This window comes from Abrus precatorius, unplaced genomic scaffold (genome assembly GCF_003935025.1).
Source record: "Abrus precatorius isolate BTA unplaced genomic scaffold, Abrus_2018 Scaffold6, whole genome shotgun sequence".
In the NCBI taxonomy this organism is placed as follows: Eukaryota; Viridiplantae; Streptophyta; class Magnoliopsida; order Fabales; family Fabaceae; genus Abrus; species Abrus precatorius.
Genome location: NW_020874406.1, coordinates 2,052,352 through 2,068,416, shown reverse-complemented (window position 1 = coordinate 2,068,416; position 16,065 = coordinate 2,052,352). Strand labels below are relative to the sequence as shown.

Here is a 16,065-nt window from a genome sequence, read left to right as displayed (position 1 = left end):
TAACAATTCATGACACAGAAATACATTTTCTGTGTACTGAAGTTATCTTTCAAATAATACAAGGTTGTTTCTTTGCTCCGCGTAACTTAATAGCCTTAGACAAATTAAGAACCATCATGTGTCAGATAAAATTTTATAACTCTTCTTCCTTTTCAATGGAATGCACTTGGCTTAAAACCTACAAATAGAGTAAAAGCAAGTTTATGGGAAGGTAATTTTTTACAGAAGCAGAGAAAGAACAGAAACAATGGCCATGTATCTGAAGAGGAATTTCCGGGTAAAAGTCCAAAATGGACAGAAAAAAGAGGTCAAGGCATAACATGTCCATGTCTCGGTCTCGTCCCCACACCATAGTTTAGTCTCTGCAGACTTTTGTCAAGCCGCGTGGGTCCCTGCTCTCATGGACCTACCATACAAATCTCATAATATGCAGAGTCACAATTACAAGTCCATTTTCTTTCCAAGATTTTTTTAATATAGACTTTTGTGCCCCTATGCATCCACGACCAAGTCATAACCAATGTTATGTTATTAATAATATAATAAAATCACCAATTAGCTCAGTATAGGCCCCATTTACGAAACCAACCTTTCTTATAAATGCCCTCCCATCACATACATATTATTCATCCAACACGTTAGCACAAGTAGCAACTAACTTTGCGTTCCTCAGCATAAAAATATAACTTTGCTCAAAAGTAGGTGAAGTGCAGTAGCACTAGATAGCTAAACAGTACGTAGTGATAAACAAGCAAACATATTGATGATATGGCATCCATGGAAGACATCAACATGAGTGGGGAAATTGCACTTCCTGGCTTCCGATTTCACCCCACAGAAGAAGAACTCCTCAATTTCTATCTTAAAAACATGGTTGTTGGCAAGAAACATCGTTTTGATGTCATTGGTTTCCTCAACATCTATCATCATGATCCTTGGGACTTGCCTGGTAATCAATTCAATTAGTTCAACAAAATTATATGCATATATTCAATGTTCTGTGCTCCTTAATTGGTATGGCATGTAGTATATGCTAATAGACATTTATATTCAATGATATCTATGTATAGGTCTATCAAAGGTTGGGGAAAGAGAATGGTACTTCTTTGTGCCAAGGGACAAAAAGCATGGGAGTGGGGGAAGGCCTAACCGCACCACAGAAAAGGGGTTCTGGAAAGCCACCGGTTCAGACCGGAAAATTGTGACCTTATCTGATCCCAAGCGCATCATTGGGTTAAGGAAGACCTTAGTTTTCTATGAGGGAAGAGCTCCACGGGGATGCAAGACCGATTGGGTCATGAATGAGTACCGTTTACCTGACAATTGCAAATTACCAAAGGTATATTCATATTGTTTCAACATCAGCTATTCCCATCTATCTTTACGTCACTTTAGGCTGCTATCATATCACCAATTCAATGTGAACCCAATTTTAGATTCCTGCCATGGGATTAATTTATTTGCCCGTTAATTAATTTCTCATTCAAATCATACATATACTTTTGTCATTTTCTACTTGTAGTATGTTTAGTTTAGCTTAATTTTGTTTTAAAAGAATCATTTAATTTTCAAAGGGTTTCTCAAGGAATTAAAAGAAATAAACAATAATCTTTTCAAAATAAGTTGAACTAAACACTCAGTTTATTTATTTATTTTATGTTGGCAAAATACAGGGACAGTAGTTCATCTGATATGTTAGTAGTAGCATTAATCGGACCAGCAATGAGTTTTCCTTGGCAGAAATGTATAATTAATTAACATGCATAAAACTCATAAGAGAATTTCCATGAAGATAGACAGATAGTGATAGTTATTTTCTGGATGGCTAGGCTGCGGATATATGTAGTGGTCCCTTTTAGTCTTTTGTGAACCTCTTGTTTCATTCACAATGAAGTTATTAACTTTGCAACTTATTTTATGTCTAAAAGTTTCAAGTCTACGTTACATTACAAATGGTATTGGTACCACTAGTAATTAATAATATCATTAAACATTAATAATTGTTGTACTTGGGTACAGGACACTGTGTTATGCAAGATATATAGAAAGGCAACTTCGTTGAAGGTGCTAGAGCAAAGGGCAGCAATTGAGGAAGAAATGAAGCAAATGGTGGGTTCCCCTGCGTCCCCTCCTTCCTCTACGGACACCATGTCCTTTAATAGCCCTCAGGAAGACCAAAACGTGCCCTTGCCCATGTTGCAACATGTCGTTCTTAAGAAAGAGTCGGAAACTGAAACTGAAGAAATGGCTTATGTCTCAGTGCCAAAGCAAGAAAAATTAAGGACCCAATTGCCTCTCAAAGATAACAAAACGACTTGTGGCACATCACTGCAATTGCCCTTAGGGAGGGACAAGCTGCCCGAACTGCAACTACCCATTTTCCCAGACTGGACTCAAGATACCTTTTGGGCTCAATTGAACAGTCCTTGGCTCCCAAACTTGACTCCTTACTCCAACATCATAAATTTCTGACTCCGTTTATCATTGATCAAGTGTTGTCAACTACAACCTAGTTATTACCTGTTTAATTTGGAATGTATATGCAGTTAATTAATTAATAACGTATTTACATTAGCTCAATTAATTAGACATCTTTTCGTGTATCTAGTAATGTTTTGCTCAACTTCTGCCTAGCTGGAATTTGTTGTCAACCCTTACACCGCCCCTTAATGATGTTTCCCTCTCTCAATTAATGTCCAAGGAGTAGCTTTCATCTGTAGATGTAATTAGGCAACTTCACTCTTCACTTTCTGGGATTTGTTTTAATTTTTTTTAATGTGTCCAGTCAATAAACAGTAAATTTTAATTAAAAATTATAATATTTAATGTTATAATACATTGAACTGTGTGATCTTTTGTTATTTTTAACCAAAAAAATTAATATACATAAGTTGTTATCGTGTGTTACTTGACACATTATAAGAAATAAAAAAGCATTGTTTCAAAGTATTCATTGTTGTAGCTCCAGCTCAATAACATTTAATGTTACGATTTATGGATTACAGTTCCTTTTATATTTGAAAGTTATTTGGAATGCCAAACTTCTAGAATTGAAATTATTAATCTGAAATGGAATTAATTACACAGGATTTACATGCCATGAAAAACTACATTTCAAACTTAAAAGCATGAAGATATTACCTAAATTCTTTTGAAATTTATTGAAGTTGTAGATGTTATTTAAAAAAAGAAAGTGTTTATTATCACTCATTTGTGTTTATTGTTATTTTTGTTTAGAATACCTTTATGTAATATGCTAATGAAATTAACAATAAGAATACTTTTAAAAAATAGTTATATAACTAGCAAAAAAAAAAATTGTTATATAAAGTAATAATAGACATACAGTGACAATAGTCTCTCCTTTAATAAGTTATATAAAAGAGAGAAACGGTAAGTTTTGTAATCTTAAGAGAATTGTTGCTGCGTCAGTTTATCAAATTAGCATTGAGTGTGAGCGAACCTTCTCCTTTGAGGATGTTCATTAAATTGGTTATGGCAACTTTCACATCAATAAGGGGAATGAAATTTAACGATATATACAATTTCAATAATCAAATTAAGTGGTAGTTATTAAAATTAGAAACCAAGGATTTATTTAATTACTGTTTTAAAGAATAGCGTTTTGTTTAAAAAAAATAAATTTAATTAAACAAAAAATTCATTTGATAAAGAATATTTTATTTAAAGTTTTAATAAATATTTTTAAAAAGGAGAAAAAATAATTAACAGATGTTTTAAAAAGTTATTGATTCTGACGATGATGATTTGGTAATAACGTCATCAAAATCCAAATCTAATGAACCCATTGTTGTCTATCCTGGTCTTCACACTTGCATTTTTGGTTTCTGAAAAGAGGTTATTGGCGTGTTTTAATGAGAGTGATGGCGCGAAACAGCGTAAGTATATGACTACGAGAAATTGAGAATGGTGTGAATGAATATCAAGTATGTTGGAAATGGTTGTTAAGGACCTCAAGAGGTGGTTCATTGCCATCCGCAGATACGCTTCTTAGAAGAGAAGAGATTCCATTGTTAGACACTAGTCTTTCAAAATTTTGTTTCCAAGCAATTCTATTTTGCTTTTTACTTTAAAAAAAAAAAAAAACTGTAATTTTTATAATTGAGATGATTTGGTACAATTTTTTATACATGAAACAATTGGGACTTTTAATTCTATACTAATAAAAAATAAAGTTAATGATTTAATTAAAAAAAATATGATAATATTTTTTTATCTTTAAGAGATTAGAGGAATTATAATTGTTAATTAAAAAAAACTTTATTTAAGAGTTTGATGGAAAAAGATTTAAAGACGGAAGAGAAGAAAAAAAAGGAGGGTTAAACTCTTTTTTTATTTAAATGTTTAATAATAGAAAGAAAGATTACAAGAAATTTAAGAATGTAAATAACAATATTATTCTTTATATCTTTTATTTATAATTTTTTATTTTTTAAAAAATACAAAAATTAAATATTTTTCTTTTTTTAAAAACTAATATATTTAATATTTTATAATTTTTTTAAAAAAATATTACTTTTGACAATTAATATATTTAAAAAATTTAAAATTTTAATCATAAAATAATACGAAAGAATTAGAGAGAGAAAAACTACTCCTTAAAAATTATATATATATATATATATATATAATTTTTATATTTTATATAATAATATATAAAATAATGAATAGAAATCAAATAAAAAAAAGGAGAGAGTAAAATAAGATAAAAAATATTTTTTTTATGCAATATAACATAAACATAGTAATTTCATTTTTTTTTAATTTGGGAGAGATGGTTGAGTGGAATAAAGTATCATATTGCTAATCTTTTGAAATATACTCTTTACTTTTTTCTGAAAAATAGTTTGAACAAATAATTTTGAAAAATTATAGAATCTTTTACAGATCACCCGATTTGATAGGACTTATATGTTGCAGTTCATTGAGAGTTTTATATTAAGCAACCACTCCAGCAGTAGAATCTCAGTTAGGTACTTACCTCTACTAGAAGATTTTGTATAAAGAGTTGTACATGGCCACCAATATTGATCGACATGATTTAGGTGGGTTAGCTGCATTACTTGTTATGTAGGCATGATATAGGTTTCCATTTCTAGCACCTAGTAACACCTCCTCTCCACACACACACAAGGCCATCTTTCATATGCTACCAGGTAATAGTAAACATTTATTTATTCAGCTTTGATTAACATACCTTCAGTATTAACATTATCTGTAATTTTTTGTAGGTGATTGGCAAACCAAAGGATTAGAAAAAGGAGGAGAGACATTTCTTATTATAGATATAAATTTGACATACTTAGTTTTGAAGAGATAACCATTGATTGACTTTGACATATGAAATTATCGTCATATTTCATATTTCTTCTCATTTATCAAAAATTGACTTGAATATTTGTATATTATTTGCAAATAATTTGGTAACCATATTTTGTTGATTTGATTCATTTATTGCCACCTATATGTCATGAGGGGATGAATTTGTGGAGGGCTGTAGTGCCTCTGATATGTTTTTAGGTATATGAGTGACACTAACCAGATCAAATCATGCGGTAATTTGGTATGGTTCAGCACATACCTCGTGGCTCATATCAGCTAGATGCATTACATGACTTAACATTGAGAGGAAAGACATCAGAGAATTGGCAAGAGAAGCTTAAGGATGCCTTAGACATTTGGGAGAGGAGAGATTAGGTCATGACAAATGACCCCCAGATTGGTTTGCTAAATTTCAACTCTTAGTATATGTGGTAATAGAGCTCATATTAGACGTTAGATGACAAGAGACGCATTTGTCTCATCACTACTTGTAAGTGTAATCAAACGACTTAAATGTACCAAATTTTGTTTTCCATTTATGATTTTTATTGATATTGTGTTCAATAAACAATTGTTTATATCTCAAAAGGTTTCACGAAATATGATATTATGCAAGCTTTGATACATATAATAAAAACTTACCAATGATGCATGAACAAATCAAATATGAATCTAGTTTGATATGGTCTTGAGATATTGTAAGGTTGAGACATATATGCTTACCCTCACACCTTGTTATTTTTCATTTTGTTGATTTTCTAAGCAATGATGCTCTTATTCTCCATGGATAACCATTGTTATGGTTCAAACACCTCACATGCAATTTTATTGATTTTGACTCAACAACAAAATAACTCTTATATATTTTTATTGTATGTTGTTTTAAGGTATTTTTAACTTCATCTTTGGAATCAAATAATAAACCTACATGTAAGGGATCTCCAATAATCCATGAAATATCTTCACTAATTTCTTCAGCTTCAATTTCTTGGTCTGGGTGTTCCCAATTAATATAGTTGTTGTATGAACTTGCATTCCAAAAGGGTATTTCACCTACACCTACATATAAACAGACACACATTATTCATCATCATAAAAAAATATAATTTAATCAATATACTCTTTAACTAACAATAACTCCAATATTTTCTTGTCGTAAATTTAAGTTTGACTCAAAATCACCATGTACGTCTATATCTGATGAGCTATCTAACGGAATATGTCCTTCATCAACATCACTATGACCATCACTATTGACCTCTTCATCTTCATAATTGCATAAATTTGCACATCCTTCAAAATACATATACTTATTAAATATGTGTCGTTCGTAAAAATAAATCAAAAATCATGATAATAATTTTATTTATACTTTCTGTAACATTTATATTCACCATTTCCATAAGGTTAGGTGATAACATTGATAAGCTTAAGTCTAACATATTTGAGCTAACTCTTGAACTCTCACCAAATGCAATATCCACATATAATTTAATAATAGTTATAATATTTTGTCTGATACGCGCTAATCATACAATCAATATCTTTATTATCACATATATCAAGTGTAGTGTATTATTTAGCGCTTGAATCAACCATAAAATGAAAAATTATTCTAGATATGAAATGATTATTACTAAAATTTAACTTGTCATTAATTTTTTTTTTAAATTCATAAAACTTATCCATCTTTTTATCTTTATCATTTTTTTGTTATTTTCAAATGTCATACCTTCGTTTTCAACAACAATTTTTTCATTCTAATATACAATAATAATAATTTTACTCATCTTGCATTTGTAAAAATATATAATATCAATAAAAAATTACAATTATACTTATTTATATAAATAATAAAAATAAATTATTATTAAAACATACAAACATATTACTACATTTCACATCATTTTATATTAAAAAAAATTAATAATTTTTATTTTATATTTTTCTATTATGATGTTACATATAAGATCTTTTAAATCAAGTTATTTCTAAAAAAAGTTATGACTTTTTTTAATAAATATTCACATATATAGCTTTAAAAATAATAATAAATCTAATATAAAAAAAAAACTAATAAATCGGCTTAATAGTTCGACGATGGACTGACTATGCTCATATTATTATTTGCAATTTCATGTGACTTTTTTGGTCGAACGCGCTAATTACCGTTTGCCTAACTTCAAATCTTCATACGTAGAACGTTGAATTGAAAGGGAGGCCACGTAAATGGAAGCACGACTTGGTCGCTTTATTCAAGATCAAAATAATGAATAATTCAAAAAAGGTAATTTTTAACAAAATCAATGTTTATTTTGTAAGTGCACATAATAATAATAAGATTCAGTTCATATAAAATTCCAAAATTAGAATGCCCAAAATAGTGATACTATATTTGGCGTTTGATTAAAGTTAAGATGAGGCTAATGAGACAAAGTTGTGTAGAACTGAACAGAGAGATTTGTAATTCATATGAGACTGGTCATAGCTGAAATGGACAAAAGGGATGCTGCAATCTGGAGATAGAAATTTGATGCTTTTGATTATTAAGTCAATTAAGAGTGACAAGTTCAATAAGAGTCTGTAAACAATACAAACGGTTTCAACAAGCCATTACTTGCTGGCTTCCTCTGTTGTTGATTGAACAACACAAACACTATTGCTCTTAGCACCAATTAAGTAAAAAATGGTTTGATAAAAACCAAAATCTCTGTTTTTTTGTTTTGCCAATCTTTCTCTAGGACAATCTTTTGAGGTCCAGAAGTATAGTTTTCGGGCTTTAGCATCATTTGTTGGGCCTATAATTAGGTTGTCTCCTTCTCTGGACTTAAACCATTTAAGGTTACAAGAAAGAGTTGAAGACAAACAAGTTCATATGTTCGACCAAAATATGAAAGATAAGTTCACATTTCCTTTAAAATAAAAGAAAAAATAAAGTTAAGCATATTTATTTTAAATTATAGAAAAATATGAATAATTAATTTAAAAAGAATTAAATTTGAGTTATTTTAATGCTTTCTCCCAACATCAAAGGGAACCAAATCAACTTGGATGATCAATGCCTTCTCCAGATATGAAAAGTTTTTGAAGTTTAGCATAGCTAATTTAAATCAACCCAACCTTAAATGGTTATCGTTTAGAGTTTTCCATTTTTAAACTCAATTCAACCTAAAACCTTGTTAAAAAAAAGGAAAAGAAATACATATAAAAATGGTATTACGGTTATTTTAACATATATATAACAATAAAGTTTTAATATAATTCATTTAAAAACAACTGTCTAACTTTAACCATTCTTATCATCCTCAAGAGACATTAACAAAATTCACAATAATAAAACTGAACAGAGTCAAGATGAGTCCTTAACATCAAAGTTAAGAAATGGAAATAGGTTGAGCAACTTGTTCAAAGTCTATAACATAAAATCACAATGTTCGCTTTGATATGTAGGTGGCATTTGTTCGCACCATTGTTGGCAACATCACACAGTAGAACTTTCATGCATCTCAAGATCACCGATGTTGCTTTGACCTAACCATGAAGCAAATACCAAAACCATTCAATTCCTGCGACAAACCCACTATTCTCTACGTGGTTTGAGATTATCACTTCTATTGCTTCATCATACCTAATCTGAAAGTTGTTATAATGGCAAGATACAGCCTACTAAAATTTTAATATTATAGAATGTTTGGTGTGAAGTTGTTTAAGATCTTAACATCATGATGTCACAAGAGTTCATGTAAGTAGACACTGACATTATAACAATTGGTCTAGTGATTCATAGGTGGTTGATGATGGGTGTTAGTGGTCTCTCAAGGTGCTATGATTAGCTTATCAAATGGTGTTTATGTTAAAAAAAAAATTGACAATAAAGTTAAAAAAATTTAGCCAAAATAAAAGTATAGTAGGCAAGAATAACATACATTAACAAAAAAATTTCCTCCTTATTTAAGAGTGTATTTGTCTTTTTTTACACATGATGATATCATTGTTAGGTATAGAATGCATTTAGCGCTAGTAAGACATGTCATGACACGTTAAATAAAGCTATTATTTGTCAAAAATATAAGAAGTGTTATATAGTAGTTTTGTGTACGTATGCGTGTGAGGGTCAAATTCTAGAAAGGGGACTTGCTTGCAATGGTCCATTGTTCAATGGTCAATATTTAAGAGAGCTTCATTTTCACAATAGCTCTTAGTGGATTGACGACAATTTGAAAAGTTTGATCAAAGTCAAGTATTTAACGCATTATGAATTTTTATTTTGGTAAAAAAATTTATGAATTTAATAATTTAATAAAGATTACACATAATCATAAATAGGAAATTTGAATTTTTTAAATATTTTAAAATTCTAATATCTAATCTTTTATTTTGAAATATTTTGTTTGAGTAGAATGATTTTCTTTCGCTTCAAATATTTTAGTTTAGATAAAGTGATAAAATGTTATTTATTCTCAATTTCTTTGATTCTAAATACCTTTGTTTGGAGGGAGAGAGAAAACAAGAGAGAAACTCAACGCAATACACTGAGAAATAAAAAAATTAATTCCAATTCTTACACTTTTATAAAGATTTCGAGTTATTTGATTTTAATCTATTAAAAGTTTTAAAATATTAAATTATTTAAAATTAAACATATAAAAAATTAACTCATAAAATTATAATTTTTAAAAAAATTAATCACTTAAAATATCTCATCATAAAAAAAATTAGAGAAATTTAATATTTTTATATTTTTGAACAACTGGACCAACTTAATAAGAATAAGTCCAACCAAATGCTGAACTGCAGTTGGGCCAAGGTCTGCCATCTAGTGCAGGCCACCCACGTCTGAAGGGTCCACCTTTCAGAATTGACAAAAAAAAATGACAATTCCCAAATAAACTTGTAGATTATCCTAGTAAATGCTATTATTGGTGCCAAGAAATTCACTTTAAGTGGCTAAACAATCTTTCCACTATCGTTATTCTGCTATAATCTTGCTGTAATTATTAATTAAGCATTCCAATATCTTTGCATGTATCAATCCCACGCTTCGTTGCTTGAGGTCACAGAGAAGAGTTGCACCTCTTACTGTGAAGGATTCCAATATGCTAACAAAGTGTAGAATGATCATTTTAGAAATCCAAGTGTTTCGGATTAAAAACTTTCTAAATGACTATATCAAAATCTACTTTAGCCTAATTTCACCTAATTATCTCTTAATTTTGTGCAACAAGAGGTGTTTGATATTCCCTCCATTTTAAATTAATAAATTATGTTAACTTTAAGAGGTCAAGCATCCAAAAGTAGTAAATTTTATTTTAAAAAAATACACGTTTATAAAGTATAATAAATTATTCTATTTTTAATGATTTTTTGCAATGAATAAAAACAATAATTATTATTCTTTTACACCTTGAAATAATCAACCATGTCAACGGCTAATATTTTCTTGTATAGTGTATTTAGAACATTGACTATTAAAAAAATGAATTTAAAAAAATATTGCATTGGTTATTTGTATAAGGATAAAATTAGAAAATAATCTATTAATATCCTAAAATTATTATTATTATTATTATTACGGGTTACAATTAGTTTGAAATGGAGGAATATATATGTATAACTAAGATTTTTTTGTTATTTTGCGTTGAATTTAAGTTAGTTTCTATAAATTTTTTTGAGTTAAAATATAATTTTCGCTTGTTCACAAACTATTATTTTTAATACTAATAAGTCTATAACTAACATGATCGATGGCATACTACCAAATGTCAATTAGAAGAACTAAAAATAAATAGCTTATACAAATATTAAATTATATTTTAACAAAATATTTTGTAAATATTAAGTTTAAAATGTATAACTTTTATAAGAATCAAACACTTAATTAAGTTATATATTTTTTATAAAATGAAAGATTGACAAATTTACAAGTGTACATGTTTAATATCTACATATTCTTAATTTTCTCTACATAGGAAGAGAGAAAGGAGAGGAGGAGAAATTATTGAATGATTTGAGGCTATATGATTTAAGCCAATTATATTGCGATATTATTAAATTTTTTTTACAATTTTCTTTAAAAAAAATACATATTACTAAATGAGTGACTCACACCATCATGATTTGACCACTATCAAACAACACGAGTCACAGCGTCATAGCCTACTTATATTACAATCTTATCATTGTGTTTTTGCCTCTCAACTTCTCAAATTATTTAAAACAGCATGTTTTAAAGAAATTCAACTTTCCTTTAAACTAAGACGTAATTGTGGTGAACTTATTTGTAATTAAAAATCTTATGTAGTGGTTGCTGGCCATTTATTCCTATTATCCTTTTTACTGACACATCCATTGGTTAAATGGAAAATAAAGGTTAAAGTTTAGGTAATTATATTATTAATTTCCCACTTCAATTCACTGGAGAGCATTTTTGGTTAGCAATTTTCAATAAATTGAATTATGCTAAAATAAGAAAAAATAGCATTTATTACGGAATATTATATATGGGACCTCCTCTTCGTTTGGTTGCCAAAATAAGCAATAATTCATTAAATATAACAGAAAAGTTAGGTCCACAAGGAAAAATGAAGACTGAACTCTCGCTCTCGCTCTCGCTCTCGCTCTCGCTCGGCCACGGGCCACAGGGCAGAGGGCAGAGGGCAGAGACGAGGAATTGACTAGCAGTAAGCAGTAAGCAGTAGGAGAAATATTCTATTCTATTCTATTTCCTGTGGGTGTAGGCCGTACACTCTGCGCTCTTTCCCTAGCCACCCACACCCCATCTCCATCTCCATCCCCATCCCCATCCCCATCCCACTATTGCCACAGAACCAGTGGACGTGAAGGAGACGTCATTCTCTCTCTCTCCCAAGTCTTGCCCCTTATTATTATTCATTCGAGATAAGCTTAGCCTACCCAGCATTCCACTCCACATTAGACATTGGGCTGAATCATTATTATACACTCCACCCCTCCTTTCCCATGTAATAGGAGCTCCCTTCCACCCCACTCTCAATCAATTAAACAATCAATAAAAATTAAAAAATTAACTTGCAATCATTTCGCACTTTCAATTCACTAACTTAAAAAAGATTCTCCTCTCTGCCACCCAATACCATGTCCTTTCTGGGGGTTGCAGCACAGAAAGCAGCAAGGGGTACCCATCCATCAAGTTCAAACAAAACTATCATCAAATGATTTCAACCGAATCAGAGGGTTGCCAAGCTGAAGCAATCAACAGAGAAAGATCCTTCCAACCAAGCTTCAGAGAACCATTCTCTTCCACAAGCGTGTACCCTCTCCAAGGGAACATTCCAAGCAACAAACTCGCCTGTGCAGCCGGGTTGCCCCGGAGAGAAACCGGTCGAAACCCGACCCGTTTCAACTCGTCCCCCCACCTCTCCACCTTAACCTCACCCGTTCTCTTGGGCCCCCCCACTGCCACAATATTTCTGATTTCGCAGCCCAATAACTGCTGCTCCACCGTATGCCTCTCGAGGCTGTCCACACCCAACCCATCCCCGAGCGCGTCGAACAACGCGCTGTAATAATGCAAGGCCTCCACGAAGCGCGCGAGGAAACTCCCGGCGTGGCTGAGATCCTGTTCAACGGTCGTGATAAGCTTCGGCCTAAGCTGAGTCAGCAATCTCAACGTCCCTAAATCGCTGCCAGTTATATCATACAAGCAGTGGTGCATCCAGTGCACCACTGTCGCCTCGTTCGGCCTAACGCCGAGTTGACTCGCCTCACTCACGCTCCCGATTTTACCTTCCACCGGGTGAAACTCGAAGGGAAGCCCAAGCGAACTCGCGAAGTCGGCGAGTCTCCGACCTGTGGACTCCAGAAGCTCGGAGGAGGCTCCGAACCCGGTGATTCTCATGGAGCGGATCTTCTTGGAGCGAGAGGCGAGGATGTGGAACAATCCTGGCCATTGAAGGCCTTGCATGATGTCCAGGTCGATGATGTGGACGCGATCCTCGCCTTCCAGGGCCTGGAAGATGGCCTGGTTCGCGGTGAAGTGCGAGAACTTCACCAGCGGCGAGACCGAGTTGTAGGATTGAAACGCGTTGAAGATTCGCTGCGACTGAGTCAGGGTTACCGATTTGGCCGTTAACGGAGAGTACGTACCGAGGCAGGAACTCACCACTCGGGCCTGCAGCGCCTGAGCGAAGTACGCGCCAACGCGCTCTGGCGACGTCCCGAACGGCGAGGAGAGTTCGGCGATCTCAGGCAAGAGGTCGTTGGCGAAGTCGAGGTTGTCCATGGCAACGCACTCGGCACACTGAAGCAAAAGCCCTAGGAGTTTGAGACCGGTGGACTCACCTTGAGCTTCAGGTTCGAAGGCCTGTTCCTCATCAGCTTCGTCGGCGCCGGAGAGGTTGTGTCGCTTGAAGGAAGGTTCGTCGGCGGAGGAATCAGCGTCGGAGCGCTTAGTTTTCATGGCGTTAGGGTTGGAAGTGAGGGGGGATCGGGGGAGCAAGCTTTGAAGCATGATCGGTGAGAGAATCGAAAGGTTTGAAGGAAACTTTTGGGGGAAAAGTGACAAAACTGAGAGGGAAAGACAAGGAAAGTTTGTGCAGAGAGGTAGAGAGTTGTCAGAAAAGGAGTGTTTGGTGAGAGAGTTAATTTTTATTTTCAATGATTTTTAAATATTTAGATTAAAAGATTAAAAAAGGAGACAGAAAGGGTGATGACTTTGTAGCCCAGAAAAGTTTGGGTGTTATCCTCTTTGGGCGCTCCGTTTTGTTTTCGACGTGTCGTTACCTTCGTCACGTTTTGGGGATTATTAACTAATCACCTCATCTTTGGGGTTTATTAACTCTCCTTTTTTGTCCCACCATCCCCAGACTATGATATCTCTCGTTTTCCTCACTCTTCATCATCTTCCCCCTATTATAATACTCCCTACCATCACCATTTTTTCATAATTATTAGCTCCTTCATTGTATATAATAAAGCTTTATTGCCTGTTAATCATTTTTAGCTTAGGGATCCAACCCCATGGGGTATAGGTCAGCTTGGCCCCACCTACGAGTTGAGTCTTATGTTCTTTACCTTTTATACAAGTGAACATTCTCATCGCAAAAACTTTCTTACTTCTATTTTATCTTTCTTTTTGGAATACCATCATTCCAATATTCACGTGACAATTATTAAGCAATTTATCTTTCAAATTGACGCCAAAAATCACTCACCACCTCACAACCATCTATGGAAAATTCCTTCCTTCTAAAGCAAATCAATTATGCCAAATGAATACCACCAATATCTATCTTATGAATTGGGGACCTTTCTTTCCTACCAAAATGTTATTTGAAGTTCCCCTCTTTCGTAGAACTTTACTATTTTTAGCAGGGCAATAAAACATTATTAACAAGTCATTAGAATAAAATATATTTACTGCTTGTTTTAACAACTTAATCATGTTAAAAAAACCTCGCTCAATAAAAACAAAAAATAAATTTTTACTTTTTAAAATTATTTCAAAACTATATGTAAATATTTCTTAAAAAGTTACATGTAAAATGAAAATAATGAGAGCCATAACCTTCATATTTAAATATTGATTTATTTTTCATTCTTTTGATATATATATTTTTCTATGGATGCAAAACTAAAATTTTAAAATTTATTTAAGCATCAAACTCGTTATTTTGTGCCATTATTTTTTTAACATATTGTAAGTTAGGTATTTGATATTTTTTTAATTTATTTTTTAGTCTCTCCTGAACTCCTAATCCATATGTAGGAATGGAAACAGGCCAAGTCAAGTCAGACTTTACTTTAAACAGCTTTAGTCTGTAACATAATTATTAGACCTGAGCCTCATCTGTTACCTGTTAAAGGTTTTATTTTCAGCTTGATCTGGTCTATTTAGGTGGCTTGACTTGGCTTGAAGTCTATTACAAAAAAAAAAAATCTTAATATTAATGAAAATATAAATTTTTATTATCAAATTAGTTTACATATTTTTTTTACTTTTCATCCGTGTTATTGATAATTATTAAATAATTGTAATAATTTTTACATAATTTTATAAATAATTTTTAAAATATTATTTGAGCACTAGTTATAAATGTTTCATATTAAATAATTTTTTTTTAAAATTATTAAAGTATTAAAGATTTTAGTTTTTTTTAAGAATCATATTTTGTTTGTTTAAAGACATCTTATATTTAATAAATAAAGTTATAGTAAACACATAAAATTGATCACAAAAAATAATATTCACACAATCTGTTGAATCAACTGAAAGAAAATTATTATATTTTAAAAAATAATTAAATTTAATGTAATATATATATAGATATATAACGACAATAATAATTATTATTAAATTAAAAAAATAATTACAAAATATTTAATTTTATTTATTTTATTAATTTTTTATTTTAAATTAACAAATATACGTAAAATTAACTACATTATAACATTAATATAATATAGAAAATATTACTGATACAATACATCAAAACATATATATATATATATATATTATAAATTGATAAATTAATTAATAATTTAATTTTTTATTTATATTTATTTATAAAAATATTTATTGATTATTGAATTTCGAATGTATATTAATAACTATATTTTTTAAGAAAAAATCTATTTACATCTACATCAAATTCGTGAAAAATAATTATTTAAAATTTGACATTTATATTTAGATGTGTTGTTGTGTGTTGTAGCCTTGGGATTTAAAATGTTTTTTATAGGTAC

The 16,065-nt window shown here is 31.3% G+C and overlaps 2 protein-coding genes across 2 annotated transcripts; one reads left to right on the top strand and one right to left on the bottom strand.

Moving 5' to 3' along the window:
- The first annotated feature begins 624 nt into the window (after window positions 1-624).
- Window positions 625-2,947, top strand: LOC113869209 (NAC domain-containing protein 22). Its single transcript, XM_027505427.1, has 3 exons — window positions 625-949; window positions 1,071-1,339; window positions 2,020-2,947. Exons 1-3 carry the CDS (start codon window positions 769-771, stop codon window positions 2,470-2,472), a joined length of 903 nt encoding a protein of 300 aa, XP_027361228.1. The 5' UTR covers window positions 625-768; the 3' UTR covers window positions 2,473-2,947.
- Window positions 2,948-11,870: 8,923 nt separating this feature from the next.
- On the bottom strand, window positions 11,871-13,992 carry LOC113869129 (scarecrow-like protein 23). The gene has a single exon (XM_027505291.1). It carries the CDS (start codon window positions 13,829-13,831, stop codon window positions 12,530-12,532), a length of 1,302 nt encoding a protein of 433 aa, XP_027361092.1. The 5' UTR covers window positions 13,832-13,992; the 3' UTR covers window positions 11,871-12,529.
- Window positions 13,993-16,065: the final 2,073 nt, after the last annotated feature.